Raw genomic sequence first — 21,713 nt, 5'->3', positions numbered from 1 at the left:
GGCGGCGGTGCGGCCGCTGCTGCCGGCGAAGGGGCGGGCGACGCCGCTTTCTTCTCCCGCCGCCCAGGCGGGGGCAGGGGAGGCGCCCTCCGGCCCGCGGGTACCGCTTCCTTCGGGGAAGGGGAGGGGAGAGGAGGGGAGGGCAGGGCGAGGGGCGGCCCCGGCCCCGGCAGGGACCCCGCCCGGCCGCGACAGCGGGCGTTCACCTTCGCGTTCTTCCGCAGGACGCGCAGCCGAGCGCGGGGCTTCCCCGGGCGCTGGTGATGAGGACGCCGAGCAGGGGCTGAAGGCGGCGGCGAGGCGACGACCATGACGGTCTTCAGGCAGGAGAACCTGGAGGAGCACTACGAGACGGGCGAGGACCTCGGCAGGTGGGTGCGGGCCGGCGGCGGGTCCGGGCGAGGGGAGCCCTTACCGGTGAGCGCGGCGAGGGCAGACGCCGCTCCTGCCGCTTGAAATGCCCCCGCGTTACCATTCTGCTCTCTCTGAGGTGGCCGGAGATGGGAAAGGGAGTTGGATTTTAAGCTACGGCGTGTTTGCTTTTTGATGGGATTTGGGGCTTGGGCAGTCCCTCGTTGGTACCTTCTCAGGTTGATGTCGCGTGGCATGTGCAGTCGAACCTGCTGCCATCGGGCCGGGGGGACAGGTGTGAAATTGTCACACTTGATGCTGCTGGCCAGGCGGGTAACTGGAAACATGGTGGGTTCACAGGACAGAAGTTTGCTTTGTGCTGAGAGGGAAGGACTCCATATGTATTGCGTGTTGGTTTTGCTTTAATCACGCGATTAAAGAAGTGAGAGAAACTCTGATTGTGTTTCATCAATAGTACTGCGGTGAAGATCACTCTCTAGGCATCACTGTTGGAGCTGAAAGTCAGACTGGGGGATGTGTAGCGGAGCACTGCCTGCTTGAACCTTGATTCTTGAGTGCTCTGTAGTGATCTCCTTCTGCCACACTATTTGTGTAAGGAGCTCAAGCTATTAGTCATGCCTTGGTTGGTTGTTTTTTTTTTTTTTTTTCCCAGTGCTTTTCGTGTTTTAAAACTGTTAATTTAACACTGAATTGTGTTGTGCCCTAGTCCTTTCACCTTCTCCCTTCTTTAAGTGAGGATCTGATGACATTTAGCACACCCGTACGATAGAATCCTTTTCTAATGTTCATCTCTGTGATTTCAAAGCTTAGGATTGGTGTTTAATTACCACAGGGTAATTCATGTGGGGCAGGTGATCCCATGTGTACTGGTGTGTACCTTTCCAGTGAAGGGTCCAGTAATAGCAAATGTTGCTAACACGGTGCTGAGCATAGGCAGAAACTTAAAAATACATCACTGTTTCTTAAGAAAGACAACCAACCAAACAAAAAGCCCCGCTTTATCAGAAAGTTCATTGGGCTGTATTTAAAATAAACTTCACCCCATTTATGTACAAGCTTGTTGTCATGACTTGTACAGGTACAGGATAAGCATGTGCTTTTATTTTCACGTAGTGTTCTAGGTTGGATTTTTCATACATCTAGAATGACATTCTGTGTTGGACAGCGAAGTCATATTAACTTGCTGGGTATCTTGTTAGAAAGTCATGCTATGCTAAACTCTAAGTTTAGGTTGTGTGGTCTAAATATTTTGTTTGAACACATAAGGTTGTTCAGTGTGATTTCCGTTCTTCTTGACCAGAACACATGAAGCGTTGTGAAATTCAGGTTTAGGTTTCTGAACTCTTAAAAATAAAGCTGTGCTTGTGCTTACAGACATTGATACATAATTTACTTTATAGAGGAGAATGAAGGCACAGATCTAGAAATTATCTGTCATGTTTTCTTAAGGTTCCTCAGGAAAAAGGTGCTATCAGTATGCTAGTTCAGAAAGCTTAAGGTTTATGTAATTTCTCTTGTTTTTTTTTTTTTTTTTTTTAAAGAGAGAGTGTAAACATGCTGTTTGGTCTCCAATACGTATTTATTAAATAAACCAATTGCCCTTAGGCCAATTATGTAAGAAATGTTTAAATATATGGGGATTTTTGCAGACAAACATGCTTTGGAAGTCACACATTAGTGCCAGACTATAGCAGTGAAGACAAAGCATTTCATTTTTACAGTACAGGGAAATGCAAACACTGAATAATGTTGTATAGTTGTTTGTTTGGTTTTTTTTTTGTTGTTTGTTTGTTTTATTATTTTTTTTAAAGGCGTTTTTCAAATTGGCAGCATATTAGGTAATGGAGTTCAGTAAAAAATTGATCTATTAATGTGATCAGTTTCAGACAAGGTATTACAGTACTGAGATTGTTCTTATTCGTCTTAATGCTATATAAGCTTGGCATGCAGTTTAAACCTATAATGTTTTAAGGGTTTAAAAGAATGTTGAACCCTGCTCTTGCTTTTCCTTGGAAAAAGTAAAGAAAACTAAGAACCTTATAAATTTTATCTACTTTTGTGAGAAAATACCAGGGGACGGTAAAACACTGTGAAATGTTTGACAGAGTTTTTGCTTTAAAAATGGAATGCAGTTATTTAAAAGGGTCAAAGCTTTCACTCCAGCATCACTTTGAGAAGCCAGGGTTATTGCACTGCGAAGTGTTGCCATAAAACCGTAAGAGCAAGCAAACCTTGAGATAGTTCTTATATGGTTTAGTTCAATGGTGTTTTTACCTTCTTTTTAAACTTAAATTTCTAGGATTGCTTGAAATACTATCTCCTAAATCCCATGGCTTTCTAGTCCTCCTTTACCCTTTAGGTAGGTTTCTCACCATTACGTTTGCATATAAATGTAGTTGCAGATTTCAACCCTGAGGCTTAAAACTCAGAAAGCAGTGAATATTAAAAACACCTATGACTTTAAAATTTCTTATGTTCATTTGGGAACTCAAATCATGATTTCTTTCTTGAGCTAAGCCATGATGAATGGTTCTATTTTGCAAAATCAACCTATGTTTCCGCTTCTCAGGAAAGAATTCTTTTATTTCCTCTTACTTAGCTGCAGTCATGCAGCAAACAGGGTGAATAAATGAGCAAATGAATTTTTATTGATAGAGATGTGTTTGAATGAACAGATGCTGAAGTTCCCAGGCCAACCTGCCACTTGAGACAGCTCAGAGAAGATGCAAATATTCAGAAATTGTAATAATCTTTTCTATTTTCCCTCATAAATTATTTAGCAGTCTTTATTACCTTATAATACTTCTGACAGTAACTAGTATAAAAAATCATCTGAATGAGAAAGTGAGCTAAGAAAGGTGTCTTGAAGAAAGTAAATGGGTTATGTAAATGAAATTTTTGGAGTGGTTGGAAACAAGGAGAATGGATAATGGTGTTCCTGGGCTGAAAAAAAAAAAAAAAAGCACTTTCTAGTTTTCTGGTATTTCACAGTGCCTTTGTAGAAAAAGTAATAAACAGTCCTGATTCTTTTACCAAAATGTTTGAGTTTTATTCCATGCTTTGGTTTGTGTTGATTTATACTTGAGGAGAATAAGAAAAAAAGAACTTGAGATTGCGAATACCGACAGGATCACCCTTGTTTGTCTTGCCTCTGTGTGGTTTCTTCCAACACGTTCAAGGATGTTCAAGTTGGTTTACCTTAAGCTTTTGTACCGAAACAGTCTTGTGAGACTTGTTGTCTTTAGCACAGAACATATAAGAAGATTGTGCTCTTGATCGTTGTGTACATTGCGTCGCATCTTCTTTTTTTTCCATCTTAAAGTGGTCTTACTTTCGTTGTTCAGATGCAGAGTACCCACAGATGTGTTAAGTAATCATCTGACTGTGAAATTTCAAGGGGTGGTAGAGATTATCATGGAAAAGAACAAATTTACTAAAGCTACTTTGTTCATTTTAATTCTGCCTGCAGTTGCAGGTGTTGTGACTGTGCATTTTAAATACCCTGCTGCAGTGCTTTTACTTCAGTCTGCCCAAAAGACAGGAATTAATGTTCATCACGGTGGGCAAGCAGGTAAAGACCTTGAAACCGGATCAAACTAGAAAGAGTATTTTTTTACCCGCCTGGGACTGGTGTTACTTCAGAGTTGCTACAGTGCTGTGAGAAATGTGGCATTGCTTAAATGATGATAGGGAGAGGTTCCCAAAGCAAGCTATGGTGTAGATACATACTGTGTCTATTTATGTGAATTGAAGGGATTTAGTTCCTGGTCTTAGAAAGGGCTCCCTCCTCCTTCACCCTCTACCTCTCCCCGTTTGTGGTGGTGTTTTCTTTTCTTTAAACCTTCATGTGCTTCCTAAAAGAGATGCAGATGGTTCAAATAAAGTTTTGGGATTGAAGAACGGTAATTGCATTGTGCTGCAGTTTGCAGTTTTCGGATTCTTGTTGGGTGAAAAAGTTTAAAGAGGTATATCTAACACTTTGAAACTTGAGGCTTGTCTGGACCTGTTGGACTCACTGGGGAAACGCTTGCAACTTGTTACTGAATAAAAGCTACGATGTATCTCAGCAGTTCTGGAAACCGGTCTGTTTCTGCTTGATAGCTCACTAAGCAAAGACGGTAACAGTAAAAAGCAGTAATCTGACCCTGCTATCTAAGATATCTAATTTCTTTATCAGTTGCAAGAGAAAAATGCACAGAATAACATGCTGGAGATGCTGATAAGAGAGAACAGGGAGTTGTGCAAATATGTATCTACAATCTGAAGAACGTTTTTTTACCTTTGAGTATTGAGTGAAAAGAGATTGTGTTTTGGTTTGGTTTTGTTTTTTCCTGTACGCTGGACGCTGATTTCTGTAGTAAGCAGGGAGAACATATATATATGCATACATGTACGTATTTTTGTTATTCATTTATAAGTTTTCAGTAACAGTGCTTTCTGGAACTGTGACGGCTGTCCATCATCTATCCACACACCGTAACTGTTACTACATTGCAGTCGTGTGTGTGGAGGAAACAAAAAACACCGACAAAAAAATACTTGGATAGTTACTAGAACTTGACCTTTGTGATGATTTTCAGAATTGACAACCTAAACCGATCCTGCTAACTAGCTGATGTACTAAAATTGTGTGAGTATTGTCAGGCTCTGCTGTGAGATGTACAGGATGTGAAATTCCTTTGAGGTGATACTTCCTTTCAAAATGGTCACATTTAAAACCCATGTCAAGGGTCTTTAATAATGTTATAGTGTAACATTTTTTCCTATTAATTATCTGCTTAGAAAGTCATATGGGGGGAAGGAGCAATGGGAAAGATGGTCTGATAAGCTTAAAGTATTGCGTGTAAATTATAAAATGTTTAACTGTGTGTCGAAGTTCATTCTTCATTAACCTGGATGATTCTTAATATAATGTCATTGGTATAATAGATGACAACCATAGCAATGATGGTATGCAGTGACAGGGTTATTCAGCAATTAACATAATACATCATTCCCCACATTGGACACCACAAAGGACTGTCCTGGTTTAGCCCGGTTGGCAACTAAACCCCACACAGCCACTCGCTCACCCTCCCGGCCTGGGGAATGGGGAAGAGAATTGAAGGGGAAAAGGGAAGGAGACTCTTGGGTTGAGAAAAGTACAATTTAATAATAATAGAAGAATATGTATAATGATAATTATATATGCAAACAAGTGATGCACAGTGTAATAAATTGCTCACCATTCGATGACCAACACCTGTCCTGTCCCTGCAAGTGATTCTCAAATAGATAAGTCCTGATGCTGCAGTTCCAGATGAGCGAGAGGCCCGAAAAGAGAGAGAGAGAGAACTCCGAGGGTCCGAGAGAGGCCGCAGAAGAGAATTCTCAAACTTCCCAGTCAGCTCTCATCTCTATACCGGATATGACGTTGTGTGACATGGAATACTTCATTGGCCGGTTTGCCCCTCAATCCTAAATCTAAGTTCAGATCATAGGGGGAGTTGTGGACCCTTTGTCCCAGCCATGCTCCCCCCTATCCTGTTGTGCTCCTGCACAGTGGCAAAACATGAGAAACTGAAAAGTCTTTGGTGTCTCAGTACCAACTATAAACATCAGTGTGCTACCAGCATTCTTCTCTTAGTGAATGCCAGTCTAAAACCAAAACACAGAGCTCTCCTAGCTCTTAAAAAGAAAAACTCTGTCCCAGTCAAAACCAGGACACTGTGATATATTGAAATTTCTCATTTCTGTTTTCTTGGATTTTCTTGCTGTAAGCTCATCTCTATTGCTCCATTAAAAGGCATATGTTAATCTTCCTTTTCATACCAGGTAAAATGACTGCGTACTGAAGATGCAGAAGGTGCAAACCTCTGTGGTGCTGTTTCCTGTGTTATTGATACAGACACAACAATAAATACTGCAAGTGTGGTATTCACTGCTTCTGAAATGACATGAATTCCAGTAGAATGTGATAATTACAGCAAATTGAGTGGACTATATGAGTTTTTCAGGGACAAGGACCTGGAAAGGAGCCCTGAAATGCTGGCTACAAAGCCACTGTTTGAGCAGGAAAGCTGGTTGGCTGGTTGGTGTCTTTGCGTACTTATTTTTTTTTTCCAAAAGAGTTGAAAATTGTGAAATTCACATTAAAGCAAAGAACCTTTTCTGTGCTGTTTGTGAACTGCGTACATGTTCTATCAGTCTTGTTGGCTCTCAAAGGAGAAGTTGGTTATTCCATGCTTGTCTGCAGGTCCTGGCCCTGGTGGTTGCATCGGTACTGTAAAAGAGGGTCTCTTAACTGGATGGAAAGCATGGTGGGAGGAATTACTCTTCTGCTTCTCAAGTCACTTTACCTCCCAGCCATGCCTCAAAATGCCTCCTTTTCTCAAACACATAATAACCTGTGAGCTGCTGATTGTGCTGGCTGCATGAGGCTGTCACCATACAGTGCTACTGGTGACAATTACTGCCTTACAAAATATGCTGAGAGGTTTGCTGCATGAAAAGCACAAGAGGTGCAGATGCTTTTTTGGGTGTAACTGCTGGGTCCTTCCTGGGAGGAAGGGAGAATAATGCCTGCTTTTTAGGTCTTTTAAAATGAAGTGTAATTAAAACTAGAGCTTGCTGATTATTCTGTGCCTTCAGTTTAAATGCACAGATCTTTGTAAATCTAAACTCATCAGGAAGCAGATAAAAATGCTTGTCCTTGATTTCTCTTTTAGCCAGGCTCTGTGAGGCACAATCAGTACTAGAGCTGGTATGTTGGGGGTGTGCTGAAACTTTCATTCTGTATTTCTGGGTTTTGTTTTTTTTTGTCCTTCTGTGTTTGTGAGGTTTTTTTGTATTTCTTTTTTTTTCCCCTCCACATTATCTCTCTTTTGAGTATGTCACTTCCTCTGTTGGAGCTGTGCGTACCGAACAGAAATTTGTCCCTTTAGCTTAGGAAAAGGGAGGCTGAGGCCATGTTTTCATGACAGCTGCATGCCGAGCTCAGTCCATGCTGTCCGTGGCTGAAAGGAGCAGTATCACTTTCCTCTGCTGTGCATTTCTGTGTGGGGTTTTGTTTGTTGGTTTTTGTTTTTTGTTTTTTTTTTTTTTAATGAAGCAGCAGTGCTGTCAAAGGATAAAAACCCCCACCTTATATCAAATTTATGGCAGCAGTGCACACTCAGATCTGCTGAAACCACTATGAAATCTCAGCCTGTGTGGAGCTGTGATTGCCTCCATAAATCTACCTCAAATTAAATATGTAGGAGGGACAGAGATAGAGAGTCACATTACTACAAAGGCAGAGGATCATAAACAGTAAGAAAGTTAAGGTGGAAATTAGGAGAATAACGGATAGTGCGGCGGTTCTGGAGTAACCTTGGCAAATGATTGTACAATTGGTATAGGTATTCAAAGGTGTATCAGTTTTTGGAGGAAATTGCATGTTTCCTGCGAGACTTACAGCTGGACTTAATGGCCGAGTGTCCTTCTGTTTTTAACTGGCTTGGTTGGCAAACCTGTGTAAGTTGTTGGTACAATTTTATATTCCAGAGAAAATGTGCCAGTTAAAGAAGCGGCTCAGTAGTTTGTTTCCCGGATGGTAGTGGCTTGTGTAAGAGCTCTGTCTCAAGTAAGATTGTTGTTTCTCAAACCACATTGCAGGAAGATAAGTGACACAAAGGAGGATTATCCAAAAAAGCTGAAAAGCGTTCATCGAGTTACCATGCATTGTGGTAGATCCTACTTAACCATCACTGTAGTTCAAGGCTGAGCTGGGTGGAAGCTGAGAGAAGTGTAGACAAAGCCTAAAGATCTTCAAGCCTGAACTGTTGCTTTGCATGTCTTTGTTATGCAGTGAATTTTTGGGTAACATAAATGGTGTGAAATTTAGTAGAACAAGGTACAAGGGCCTGTGTCAAGGGGTCTAATACAGGTGATGTTAAACTCAAGGATCTTATCACTTAGGGGTTGACACAGGAAGAGTGGAGCCTGCATGTTTTGGTCAGTTGTTGGGTGACATTCCTGTTGGTTTTGGTGCGGTTATGGAACAGGCTAATACCAGAGGTGAATTGTGCGGGCAGTTATCTCTCCATATCCTTGTGTAGTATGTTGCTACGTCCTTCTTTACATGGTACTCACAGCTCTTCTCTCTCCATTTCAAAGAGATTGCTGCTGTTCTGTTCTAAAGTAAAGAAGAAATGCTAAGGTGACGAAACTGTGGAAAGAAGCTTTTTAAGAGAGGAGACTTAAGACACTGGTATGTTTAGCCTTGCACCACAAAGCTTGGGAGTGGTATGATTTTTAAATGCACTGGAAGAACGAAAATGCTTGGGGAAACAAAGAAACTTTTGAAACTAAGTTTACATTTACATTCACAAATGAATCTGCAGACTGGAAACTGAAAGACTACTTGCCTCCAGGAGAGTGAACTTTGGGACTTGTCTTTGAAATGAAGTCGGCGTGACTGGGAAGTCTAGATTGTATCAAGACTGAGCTTGTAAAATGAAAGGATTGTATGATACCGTCTTGGGGAAGGAGGAAGCTGGTAAGGATACAGTCATTGTAGATATCTTGGATCAGTTTTAACTCCCTCTTTCAAAGTTTCCAGGCATATTGTAGTCCTTGAGAATGTTGTCCTTTTGTACTACAGGATTATATTTTTAGTGTGTTGGAGTTTGGTGAGTTTTTCTGGTTGTGGCACACATTGATGTTGGGGAGAAGTCTTGTAATAGGTGCTTTTCACCCAAATTGAGAATAGTTCACATGACCTAGGATTGCTGTAAAACACCACACTGAGTAATCCACATGATGATCCGTGACCTTATACTCTTGGTTTTGATGTTTTATTTCCTTCCCCTTATTCCCTCCTGATTATGCAAGCAAAAGTGACAGACAATTTCCTCTTCGAGAGGCAATACCACTGAGGAGGAAGCATCGTTGCGTGGCTGCCCAGACCACAGTGTGTGCATTGGCCATCAGCAGCAGGGACCTTGCCATGGTGTACCACTCTTTACTAGAGCAAACCTTACCCAGTATCGTCTGCCTGCAGGTGCAAGTCTGTTTGTGCGTGAGGAAGCTTAGATGGTCTTGCCTGTATGTTAACATGAAGGAAAATATCTCTTACTGGGTGGTCACAAACATATGGGGACATATCCAAAGCATGGAAGGGTTCAGTGTCAGTGTAAATTAAACTGTGTGTACGACATGGTTGAAAGGTATAGTTTAATTGAACTTTTCTGCTGAACTATGCAGAGGAGTGAGCCTTTGGAAAGGAAAAAAGATTTCTTGGGCAGTAGCATTGTGTCTGTGCGCTTCTTGCTTAAACAGGATGGTAAGTTAGCCTGTAACCGAACTGTTGTACTGGAAGTGTTTGATTTCCACTGTATCTTTGTGAGCAATTGATACTGTGTTTCTAAGCTCTCATAAGTTACTTGAGGAGCCCTTCATTTGTCTGGTAGGTAAGTTGGCTTCTACACTCTTGTCCCTTTCCTCAGTTTTCTCGTAAGTATCAGTAAGTAGCCGTAAGACTTGAGGTACTGGGTGGGTGTGCCTGTGGACGTGTTCACTCAGAGTACCTTCTCATGTCCCGTGGGATCTGACAGGGGAGGGACGTTTTCCCCAGGTCACACAGTCTGTTGAAGCTGTGGCGTTTCGATGTTCTCACTCTTACAGGACAGTGAAAGGATGTTTATTTTCTGGAGTTTTTGGTGACTTCTAACTGTCATGTGATGATAGAGAAGTGGTCTCTCATCTGTTCTCTTCTTTCTCTGTTTTCTGAAATTTTTAGTCTCAGGGTTGTCTTTTAAGAGGATTGGACTTCATTGCTGAGATGGTCCTTTGTAATCCTGTATTTCTAAATGAGGCTAAGAAAGCCAATGCTTAAAACTCACAATCCTGTGTACTCTGCGTAGCGTGTGCTATTTGCTGGTGTGCTTACTTTGCTTAGTTACGTAGATGTAACTAGGTGGAGCTACTTTTATGTTAATTGATAATACTGTATTCTGTTCTGGCATGGTTGACGACTAAATTATTTTGTCAAGTTTAATGGAGATTGAGATGTGGGTTTTTTCCCCTGTAACTACAGCGGAAAATAATATTAGTGGGTATTTTTCTTGAGTCTATCAAGTTTGTGGCCAAGAACTCAGCCCTTTCAAGAGCTTCATCAACAAAACTGACAGTCTATTATCTCCTAAGAAAAAACAGTTACATGGAAATCTTGGACGGTAATGAATTTTAGCTTTCTTTTGATACCTTTCTTCTTGCTGAGTCTGATTCCTTTGTTGGGACACTTTGCTCCTGTTATGTTTAACGAAGATGATGCGGATGTAATCCCAAAGATTGATATTTCACCATGTCTCTGTCTGGTTTCTTTATCTTCTTGTTGTTGTGTTTTTTGGTTTTTGTTGGGTTTTTTTTTAGTGTTTATTTGTGGTTTTTTTGCTTGCAATCATAGACTTCAAACATTTTCATAGGGGAGTTAGGACTTTTTTGGTGTATTATCTGTCTGGCAGCATTTTCTTATCTCCCTGAGCAGGGCCATCTGCGCAGGATTGCTGTTGATTCCGTGGGAAAGGAAAGCACATTGGGGAATGGCTTAGTTCCTTATGCCTCATTTTTTCTCACTGCTTTTTATTTGAAAGAGCCTTCTCATACTATTTACTTCACATTCCTGCCTAAAAGAGGGATCGCTTTTCCTGCCTTTGTTGCCAGCTATAACATTAGCTGAAGAACAAACCATTCCAGGTGATATCTTATGAAGCTGGTCTACTCTGCTGCCCCTTTATGTTCCCCTAAAAAGAAACCTTTACATTACTGTCCTTCCTAAGGGTGTGTTAGCTCCTGGTCAGCGCTGCCCTACCTGCCTGCTGGCCTGCTTGGGTGTTTTTACAGGGTGGCTGAACGCACCTAATGAGAGGGCCGGTGAATGGGGCGATCCTGTTCCTCACCCGCCGAGCTGCATTCTCCTGCTGCTTCTGCTCTGCTGGCACTGGCACCGTCCCGAGCACAGCCTGGAAGCGGGAGGGGATTACAGATTGAGCTCCCTGAACTGGGTCACCGTGGGCATGTTGTCGGGCAAGTATCAGTGCCAGCCGCAGACGTGGCATAGGAATGGGCGGCTGAAGGGATGGGTAAGCCTCCAGTTTGGCAGGTGAATTTACGAACCGCACGGCAAAGCCCGTGCCCTGCATGCTCTGCGTCTGTGCCTTGCAGGTGTGGCTGTCAAAGGGCTGCTCTGACCTGGGAAGCAAAACCTGACTGTCGATGAACCCTGGACAACGAGATCAGTGACTGCACAGTCTGAGTATGTTTTCCTGCGGCAGCAGCCATAGGGTAGCCAGACAAGCTCTCCTTTGCACGGAGGTCAGAGAGGGTGACTCGGAGTATTTTTTTTAAACATTCTAAATTCCTAAGTGCCCAAGCTTGTCTGTGAGAGCGAGTAGTTGTGAATAAAGGCTGAAGAGCTGGGGAAGTGGACAATTATTTGGCTGTAAATAGCAGCTCATAAGACCATAATGTATATGGACAGTTACTAAGGCACTTGGTATGAGATTTGTGTATGTGGCACAGACTGTGCTTTGTTTGTAATGCCACATCTTCTTAAAAAGCTATCTTCAGTCAAGGAAAAGCCACATTTTCATCACCGACTTAAATGTTTTTGCTTAAATGATATGTTTATAGATTATATTGCTTGGTGAGTTTCTTTATGTATTTAGCTGACGTCAAATTAGCTAAATTTATAATTTAATCTGGGAGAAACCTCAGAAATTTTCCCCTACAAAAAATGACTCTGTCATCTTCTGTGGAGTATAAACTTGAGATTGTATGTTTCTCCTTGTGCTCTGGTACTGAAAGGTTAGTAGGATATCTGTGGATTTCACAGTGATTCTTTGTACCTGATGGGAAGTAATGAAATGTCATGAAATCCAGTCAACACTTTTAACTCTATAATTTCTTGAGAAAGCTGAGTCATAACTGAGTTTGGGGCTTTGCAGTCCATCCTCACTTCTGCTTTCAGTGATTAGAAATTAAAATCAGTGATGATATTTTAGCCTTTTTCTAGCAGGTGTTTGGTGAATGATTCATACCCTGTGACTGTATAAAATGATTTTTCAAATATAGTGAAAAGCAACTTTTTCTTCCATTAGCATCGTTTAATGTATCTAACAGGTTCTGCTGTGCTGCGAATGTCATGCATTTGTGTATTTTTATTTGTAGCCATTCAAAATAGATGTCTTCCAGAGTAAAAATCTGCATGGAAATGCTGCCTAGAGGCACATTGCTATTGCTCATTAAGATCATAGGTCATATGCTATAAAACAGTGACGTTCTGAAAAGGTGAAATAAAAGGAAGCTACTCATTGCAATGAAAGAGTGGATGGCGTAACTGACATCTGATAAGCATTATCACTAGACTCTTCCTCCGCGGGCTGAAAGACAAACACACGCACTTTAGGTGTGCTTCAGAACCCATTGCTACAGAAGAGATGCAGGAAACTCGAAAAATTTTATTTATGAAATAGCATCACCAAAAATCAAATGTTTGTTCCGCTCATATGTTTTAATATTGGCCCAGGCTCCTGGTTTAAGAATTTCTGAGCAAGTGAGGACTGAGCTTTTATGTTCAATTCTGAGTCAAGTGTTCGTCACATACATGTATTAACATTTAGCAAGACTAACTTAACGATTTAATGTTAATTGCTGAGCTGGTTTACAAATTTCATGAAAAGTGCAAATGAAGTATTAAAGAACAACAGAAGTATTAACACTCAAACTCTGAGGTTAAGCACTGGCCCGGTATGTTATGTTCTTTATTTATATGAGTATGTACTTAGGCATTGATCCTTTAAGTATTTGTATGTGCAAGCTCCTTTTTAATACTGTAAATGGCAGTAAGGGTAGCACCTTGCTTGAAAATCTGTCTGTTTGCTCTGCATTATCCCACCTTTTTTTCTGGCTTTTTCCCTTCCGTCATAGATGTAGCTATTACTTGAACTGTTTACAAGTGCGAGTACTCTGCTTTTCATACTAGAAGATGATTTCTGAAAACACTTTAGCAGATGTACGTGTATTCAAACGAAATGGGTTTCAGCAAGCTCCAGCCCAAGCGTCATTGTTAGGAAATGGCTGACATCCAGCTGCCTTGGAAGTTTTACAGCCATACGTATTCCCCCATCTTATTCATTAGATACCACTACATCTTGGCATGGACTTGACATTGGTATTTTAAAGCACTGCATCTGAGTAGACTTCCGTCTGAAGTCTGTCTGAAGTTCTGTCTTGAGTCCTTGCTTGGGCAAATAAGATAATACCTCGTTCTTTGCATTCTGTAGTTTGATAATCATGTAAGTGCTTGTTTTAAGGAACTCGAGGCATGGGACCTTCTCCCATTTTCATTTTTTTTGTTCTTTTTACCATCTCCCAAGTTTTACAAGAATGATACATGTGTGTTTTGACTGAGTTCACTTTCATACTGGTTGTGTACATATTTTTATACTTCTCATGTGAAATAACTTGTCACCATATTTTAGTGATGTTCTTTAATTTTTTTTTTCTACTGCATATTGACAAAGAACCAGCTTCAAAGGTCAGACCTCTAGAACAGGTCAGTACTTTTTCCCTTTTGTTACAATGTTATCGATGCATATGTCAAAGGTCAGTGACTTGGAAGTGTTCACTGAGAGGATGGCAGAATACCGAGATTCGGTCAATCTGACATTGAGCTTGTGTTTTGTGAAGGGTGGAGTACGCATGGGAGTGACAGCGAGAATGTGCAAGTGTGGTTTAGCACTGCTGTTGTCTGTATACCAGGATGCTAAAAGCTCTTGAGCTTTGCAATATGCCTTAGTGTCATATCAAAAATAAAAATAAAATAAAAAAAGGAGATTGAGCATACTGTGGAGAAGACTGTTTAAAGGTTTCAAACTGTATGTGTAATACCTGTGCACTTAGGCCATCTCACATTGAACAATATTAAATAAAATTAAAAGTGGAAAGTAACCGTATAGTAAGATGAATTCTCAACAAGTAACCATGAAAAATTGTTTATCTCTTGAGCAGTGAAAAGTTTTTACAGCTCCTATAAAGAGGAAGTCACAGCACATAGATATTATGCTTTTGCTTACAAAGGAATAGCTAACAACTTGCATTTATTCCCTGCCCCACCCCCTCCCACCCCCTCCCCTGATGATGATGTAATTGTTATCCCTGCCTAGGCAATAACTGGATCAGAGAGCAGAAAAAAAAAAAAAGTGTCTGGCCATTGCTCAGCCTCTTGTATAAAGTTTCAGTGACGTTGATAACTTGCGTTTCTTGTCTCGTCTGCTGGCACAGTGACAAGCACGCATGTCTGGTGTTACCCAGACTGTACAAGTGAATGTTGGATAGATAATACTGCACTGAAGACAGAGCTGAATTGTTTATATGCATACAGGAAGCAGGGAAAGTTTTGTCTGTGCCTGTCTCGTGTTTGCCTCTCACCCACCTATTCTAAGTGTTCAAATCACTGCACAAAACAGAAAAGATAATTTAGTCTTTGTTTTGCTACTTTTGAACTTAAATAATTCATTGAGCTTCTTATAGCAATCTGTAAAATTGTGAGCATGTCTTTGTTTTGTGTCTGCAGTAATTTATGGGTTTCCAAGAGGACAGAATCATCGGACCTTCAGTAATGCTTCCAGCTTTTTCGATGCGCCTTCTGAACGTCTGCTACCAGCGTAGACCCAGAGTACTTTATTCATTCAAATTTGCATTCCAAAACTCAAATTAGAATAGAAAAAAAACCCCTGATATCAGAATTCCTGCTCATGGAAGCAAATCTGTTTTTTAAAAAAAAAAATCGTGTAACTCCATAAAAGCGTATAAATCTCTTTTTTTCTGGTTAACAACAACAAAGTATCTGTTTATTTACCTGACTAGTAAGCCACATCAATCCACTGACAAAAGTGTAATTTAGAATGAACAAGACAGTACTGGTGAGCATATTGATGTAAAGGAGTTCCTTTTTATTTCTGGTGCAGCTTGTAACTTGGAACGACACTTTTTCTGTCTACGCAGATGCCGGTTTTTCAGTGCCAAGAACGTTTCTTTCATACGCTATAAAGTTCTAGCAACAGTGCATCTCCTCTTTCTGGCAAGGGCTTTGTACATACTTGAGAGTTAAAATAAATCTTTCTACTCTTTTTCTGCCTCGTCTCCTCCCCACATGCTTTCATTCCTTGACCTTCAGCTGCACTAAACTAATTTTCAGGAGCACGGTTTGACCTAATTGCTTAGCGGAGTATGATCATGGAGAAATCCCATATATTGTCTGCTAACCCTGTGGTCATAACTTCTTTAAAGTCATGTGCTCCTTTGAAAGAAGACGACCACATTGATGGGAGGTAGGGCTGTGTGCTGGTGCTGTCTGTCGAGGATTTAGCAGCTGCAAGATCTCCTTTCTTTTTCTTTCATTGTCTGAAATACCATTGTCAGTGCCACCTTTTCTTCTTGAAAACCTTTTTCCTTCATGCTGCATGGCACTTGAGAAAGAGACAGAAACTCTTGAATCTGTGCCTGATTGAATCATGAATGTGTACTTTCTTTTTCCATCCAAACGAAAAATAACCTGGGTGTGTGTTCCTGCGTGTTGTTCCTTAGAAGGCTTACATGCAGGCGTAACATAAATTTGAAATGCTCTAATGGTTTGGAAACAGATAAATAATAAGGGACTGGAAGACGAAGCAGGAGATGCAGCGATAGCTATTAGCCCTCTTGTTCTGAAAACCTTGGAAGCACAGCAGCAAGCAAACGTGGTGGGAAGAGGGAGCGCGCCTGGCTCATATCTGCGTGGTGATGCCCAGGGAGCCCGCGGTGCCTTCCTTACCCGCACGCTGCTGCAAGGTTCAGCCCTTGTTTCAGTCCCGATGGTACTTTCTATCTAGCTGCTCAGGGCCGCCTCTCAAAAACGTGAAGCTGTAGGCTGCTGCAGAGCGAACCCTCCGTCTGTTGAAACCTGCGTTTCCTGCTGTCGCTCGTTACAGTGATGAGTGTGGGGCTACGCTGTGAAAACTCTCTTAGCACACTTCTGGTTTAAGCTGTGCATAATAGTAACATAAATGAGAGTCAAGTGAAGAAATGTTTTCCCTGGCTCCTTTCTGAGGCAGATGGAAATTATTTCTGGGTTCCTTGTGTATGTCTGTCTGTATTCAAACAAGCCCCAAATTAAGTGGGGGTGTGGGAGTTTTTCTAGCCTACGAAGTAGCCTGGTGGCAGGAAAATCCACTTGCCAATAAGAAAGACCTTCAGTGTCAAGCGTGAAGTTTTTAAGGATTATTAAGTTAATGGTCTGCAAAGTATGGTGCAAGGAAAAACATCAGAGTTTCCTAGCTGCTTTTGGATTCATTAGCTAAATAAATTAATTGTAAACTATTGGTTTTTGTCTTTTCCTGGAGGACTAATTGTGCCTCTGTAGGAGACCTAGCTATCATTGTGCAACTCCAGCTGAATTCAAAGCTCGTCTGTTGTAGCACTTAGTAGTACCCTTGCTGCTGTTCTTGCATCCCTGTGTTTTGAGGGGAGAAAGAAAGCTGAGGTGGGAGAGCTCTTCTGACTGTCACTTTCAGTTGAAAATTAGAATGCAAACCACATTCATTTTTTTGTTTGTGTGGTCCAGTATTAGTTATCCTTCTTTTCTGTGGGGTTTTTTGGTAACTTCTTTTAAAAAAAAAAAGTTAGGGGGAAAGAAGGTGATTGCCTTTTCAAATGTCACGTGTACCGTATGTCATGTGTTGTTGAGGGTGTCTTTTCAAATTAATACTGTTTCTTATGCAATTCTGTTGGTCTGTAATTTGTACTGTAAAGTTTTATGGCCCAAGGTCCTTGACCATACAACCTTAAGTCCTCTTGTAGTACATCTTTTAGAGGTAATGAGAGGTAAAGGAAAACAAGAAGGTACTTGTGGGGGAGGTTACTCGCTTTTTTCTTAAAAACAAGGGTGGAGGGGAAGAGGAAAAAGATGTTGTGTGCCTGTTTGTGGGCACATACAGGATGTATGGTATTTGGTTTTCTGTACTTGTTTCTTCTTCCATTTTTACACCACACATAGGTAGTATTGTAACTGGCATGTTTTCAGAGGTCCTGTGTTTAGTCAGCTGCATAAAATGGCTCAATATTAAAGTTCCCTCACTCACTTATCTTGCTCATTTTGGCAGATTGTGAATTTTTAAAAGCCTTTTGAGCTGTCTCATTTGAACGCAGCTTTCTCATCTCTACTAGATAACGTTATCTTTAATAGTGTTTATGTGCTGGTGGTTTTTCATCCATTCTCAAGAATGGCGAACTGCTGAAATAGAGAAGAAGAAGTATCCTACAGAAACAGTTTCTCAGCTACAGTTAGAGTTGAGATACTGGAAAAATCAGGATAGCATAGTGTGATGCTTCGTGAACTGAGAATTGAATCCATCCTTTAGGGAAAGAGATAGGTTTTACAGATATGGTTAATATCACCCTGTTGGCAGTTATAAAATGTACATGCATTGTGTTTCAGCGGCAGGAACCTGCATGGAGGTAGGAGATAATGCACAGTTACCAGAGGCACCATGTAGCCTTGTGCTGGAGTGAGAGCAGGTTTACTCTAGTAGGTATATGTAGTGGTTGTGTCCTTGTGCAATGTGGAACAGGATGCTTACGCTAAGGGAAGTGAAGCAGAGCTTCGAGTGTCGGGTGCTGCCTGGAGTGCTGCTGCTCACCGTATCTTTGCGGTAGCTTCTCTATGATTCAAGGTTGCACAGAGAGAGGCTGGTTAATCTTTGTAAACCTCAGGCCAAATTGTTGAGTACATTTGACAGCTTGTTTATACGTGTAACTTTGTTTAGATCAATTGTTTTCTACCCGTTCTTCTCCCTTCTCTTTCTTCCTCGTTGTACCAAGGTTCAGTTGTTTCTATATGCTGTCAGAAACAACACATCACTGAATTCTGGTCTATGTCTTGGTTGTTGTCTTTGCTTACGTTTGCTTTTTGTCCTTTGCACTTTGCCGGCTATTCAGTCTCAACATGATACTTGCTTCCTGCTGCCTGTTGGATTCTTTCCTTGACTTTATCTCCAAGTGTCAAAATGCACCATGTTGTCCTTAATCACTTAATAAGCACACAGAAGTTGAGATTTTTCAGGATGTTTGTACCCTGAAAGGATGGCAACGTCTTCAGTTTCAGACTGAAGATGTCTCCTTTGATAGTGATGTCCTCTTAGCCTATCTTTGTCCAGCATCCTGTCTGTATTGTCTGCCTCAAAGTTGTCTCGTGTGGTAACGAGCTCACCTTGATACATGGTGAATTCTTATTGGTTGATTTTTGTGGGTTTTTTTATGCAGTCATAACTGTTTTAACTGCAAGTTACTGAAATACTGTTAATTCAGCTTAAAAAACGGTCATAAAGCAATGGTGGATGGAGCTGGGATCGTTAGTATCAGAAGACATCTTACAGTGAATTCTTACATCCATCTTAATTAACATTGCTAATTATTAATGTTTATCTTGCTTATCCATATGTAACTGATGAGAAGTTTCATTTCTCTGTAGACATTTAGAATTTTTATTCTGAAAATTGTACCTGTTTTAAATAGGGTAGGAAGACCTTGAGAAAATGATTAGTGTAAATGTCTTGATGTTTTTCACCTTCAAGTGTTTTTGAGAGACCTCAAAAGGTCAATTTACTGTCTCTTACTTGCCATTTGCAGTAGCTGCATTGCTTTTAGGCTCTTTTTTATGTGTTTAAGATGTGCAGTCTTTTGCATTTTACGTTGGAGGAGGTTGCTGTGAACCTGAATGAAGAACTGTTTCAGAGACATGGCTATAACATGACCTTTTTATCTGCTTATAAGGATGCAACAGTTGAATTAGTAATTTCTTTTGTTTGGAGACACCAAAGTTGGTCCTGCATACAACCTCACTGTTGTCCATAAAGACCCTCCTGCTGAAATTCACAAGCATTCCAACCATACACCAATACTTTTCTGGAATGAGAACACTACATAGTAAAGGAGTATATTTATTGTATTTTGCATTTCTACTGGATATTAGGTTACAGGGATAATTGTGGGTTTTGACCATTCTGCTCACTTGAAGTGGGCTCCACAACCATTGCAATGTGACTTTTGTTTGTTTACTGGGGAATTTGGGTGTAGTTTGCCAGCAGTGAAAGCTGCTCAAAGTATTTGGCATGAACTTCTCACTTTTTAACATAGGTGGCTTGCTGCTACTGCTGGAAAGTTACTGTAAGAAAGTGTGATCTTGTAAATTCTGTCCTCTCAACTTCATAGTTCAGGGAGGAGTCATCTGCAGGGAGAATTTTCTGACTTGTTTTGCTTTTTTTTTTGTCTGTATTAATTCCAAACAGTGAGCTTATATTTCATATTAGGTAATCCGTCTCTGTTAACTGCCCTATATAAAAATGAAGTCTGATGTTTCCAGAGTAATATCCCAAATGTAGTGAACTAGCTATAATTTATTTCAGTTTTGTTTCTTAACCTGACAGTAATTAATTTTCTGTAATTGGAAGAAACCAAGCACTGTGGAAAAGTACTGGAGCTTTTGACTGAACCCCACAAAATCTCTCTTTAGTCATATCATATTGCATTGCAAATAACTTCATCTTTGTCTTTGGTGGAGCATCTTAAAGGAATCAAAATTTCAGAAAACTATACTGAATAACTACTAGTTACTGAGAAGCAAGGAAAAAATTAAAAAAAAAAAAAGGCTGTCATATGCCACCTCTAAAATACTTCGTCTGACTTCTTTGACTAACGTTAATGAAAAACAAGGACTCTATAAGTATTTGCAAGCAACATTTTCTTGTTCAAAAAAAAAAAGTATTATAAAAGAAGATGAAAACAATCTCTGATACATTCATGTTCTAGTCTGCATACTTTTCTAAGGTCTCTTTTGCCTCTTTTAGAGTACTGTCCAAGCCTGGTTGCAGGATACAGGGCAACATTGGCTTGAAGACTTTCAGCTCATTGCTGTTTCATCCTAGGACATGTGGGTAGCACTTTCCTCTGCGACTTGTGTGAACACTTTTTTGAAAAAATTGTCTTTTAAACTGGATCATTGAGCATTAGTGGTTAGAAGTAGATTTTTGGTTTTGTGAGATCAGTTGAAGAAGAGGAAGTAGTAGTTGGACGTGCAGGAGGGCAAGTAAGGTGTACATAGACATTTTTGAACTAGCTTTACTGTGAGACAGAAGAAGAACATGGTCAAGACTCTTTCTGCAGTGCCGTGTGCTGCAGAATTGCCACCGTGCTAGCAATCTGTCTCATGTGTGCACACTGGCAAAACATGAGGAGCTGAAAAGTCCTTGATGTCTCAGTACCAACTATAAACATCAGTGTGTTACCAACATTCTTCTCATAGCAAATCCTGGACTAAAATCAAAATACAGAGCTCTTCTAGCTGCTAAAAAGTGAAACTAACTCTGTCTCAGTTGAAACCAGGACACAATCCAGCCCAAAAAATATGTGTAAAGTATATGATGTTAATGTGAAAATTAGTTAAACTGAATTATGGAAAAATACTATTTTGGGAGGACTATGAGTGGAGAATATTATAAATTGATAATAAATTGCATAGACAAGTCTCTGGTTTTTCTTCGTAGTGCTGCTTTGTAAGCTAATTTTGAGTTCTGATTTACTTACGATGTGTGTTTAATGGTTGGCCTTCATAGGCTCTGACTTTGGAGCAGAGCTTTAGAATTCAAAAAAAGTACTATTTTCCCAGCTTTTGTTTTTAGACTTCCAGTGTTGGACTTTTTTGTGCTGCCCTGGTGGTGTTAACTGAAGGTTATTACTTCTGCTAGTCACGTGGCAGATGGGGAAAAGAGTTTCAGCATTACAGCAAGAAAAATTGTGTGAGGTCAGAAAAAGAGTGACTGTTTCCTGGTGGCAGTCTAGTTTCCACGTGGTTGTGGGTTTTCTGTAACGTATTCAGAAGAGGGCAGTGTACCTTATGCTCACTTTAATTTCAGTACCCCTTGTACTTGTGGTCATGAGAAAGCTGTGTTTGTTCTTAGTGCTAGTAACTGTCTACAGCCCACTCAGCAGAGATCACGTTGTCTTTCATGTGAGTGCCGCTTCAAGCCGTTCTGTCGTCTAGTTGCATCTTATCGTCACGTTCCCATCTCTGATAAAGCGTCTTCTTTCAGCACCATGGTGAAATGGTTGTGTGAAGTGTTGTTTGCAGCTGCACGGTAACTCTTCTTTTTCCTGTGCAGTAGCGGTTGCACTACACCTGCCAAAAGAACATGGATTTTTGAGGAACCTTTGTTGGGAGGAGTTTGTACACACTGTGAAGACCGTTTGTATCTGCATCACTGACAAAGGTTGTGTCTGGCTGCTTG

At 40.7% G+C, this 21,713-nt stretch overlaps 1 protein-coding gene across 2 annotated transcripts in view; it reads left to right on the top strand.

The window, feature by feature from the left end:
• The first annotated feature begins 309 nt into the window (after positions 1-309).
• DAPK1 (death associated protein kinase 1) overlaps positions 310-21,713 on the top strand; it is a 92,567-nt gene continuing 71,163 nt past the window's right edge. For both annotated transcript variants that reach the window (XM_086630098.1, XM_086630099.1), the window contains exon 1: positions 310-371. In XM_086630098.1, coding sequence (XP_086486224.1) covers positions 310-371 — 62 coding nt within the window. The remainder of the gene's footprint in view (positions 372-21,713) is intronic.

This window comes from Tauraco erythrolophus, chromosome Z (genome assembly GCF_009769465.1).
Source record: "Tauraco erythrolophus isolate bTauEry1 chromosome Z, bTauEry1.pri, whole genome shotgun sequence".
Lineage (NCBI taxonomy): Eukaryota > Metazoa > Chordata > Aves > Musophagiformes > Musophagidae > Tauraco > Tauraco erythrolophus.
This window is presented reverse-complemented; position numbering and strand designations above follow the sequence as displayed.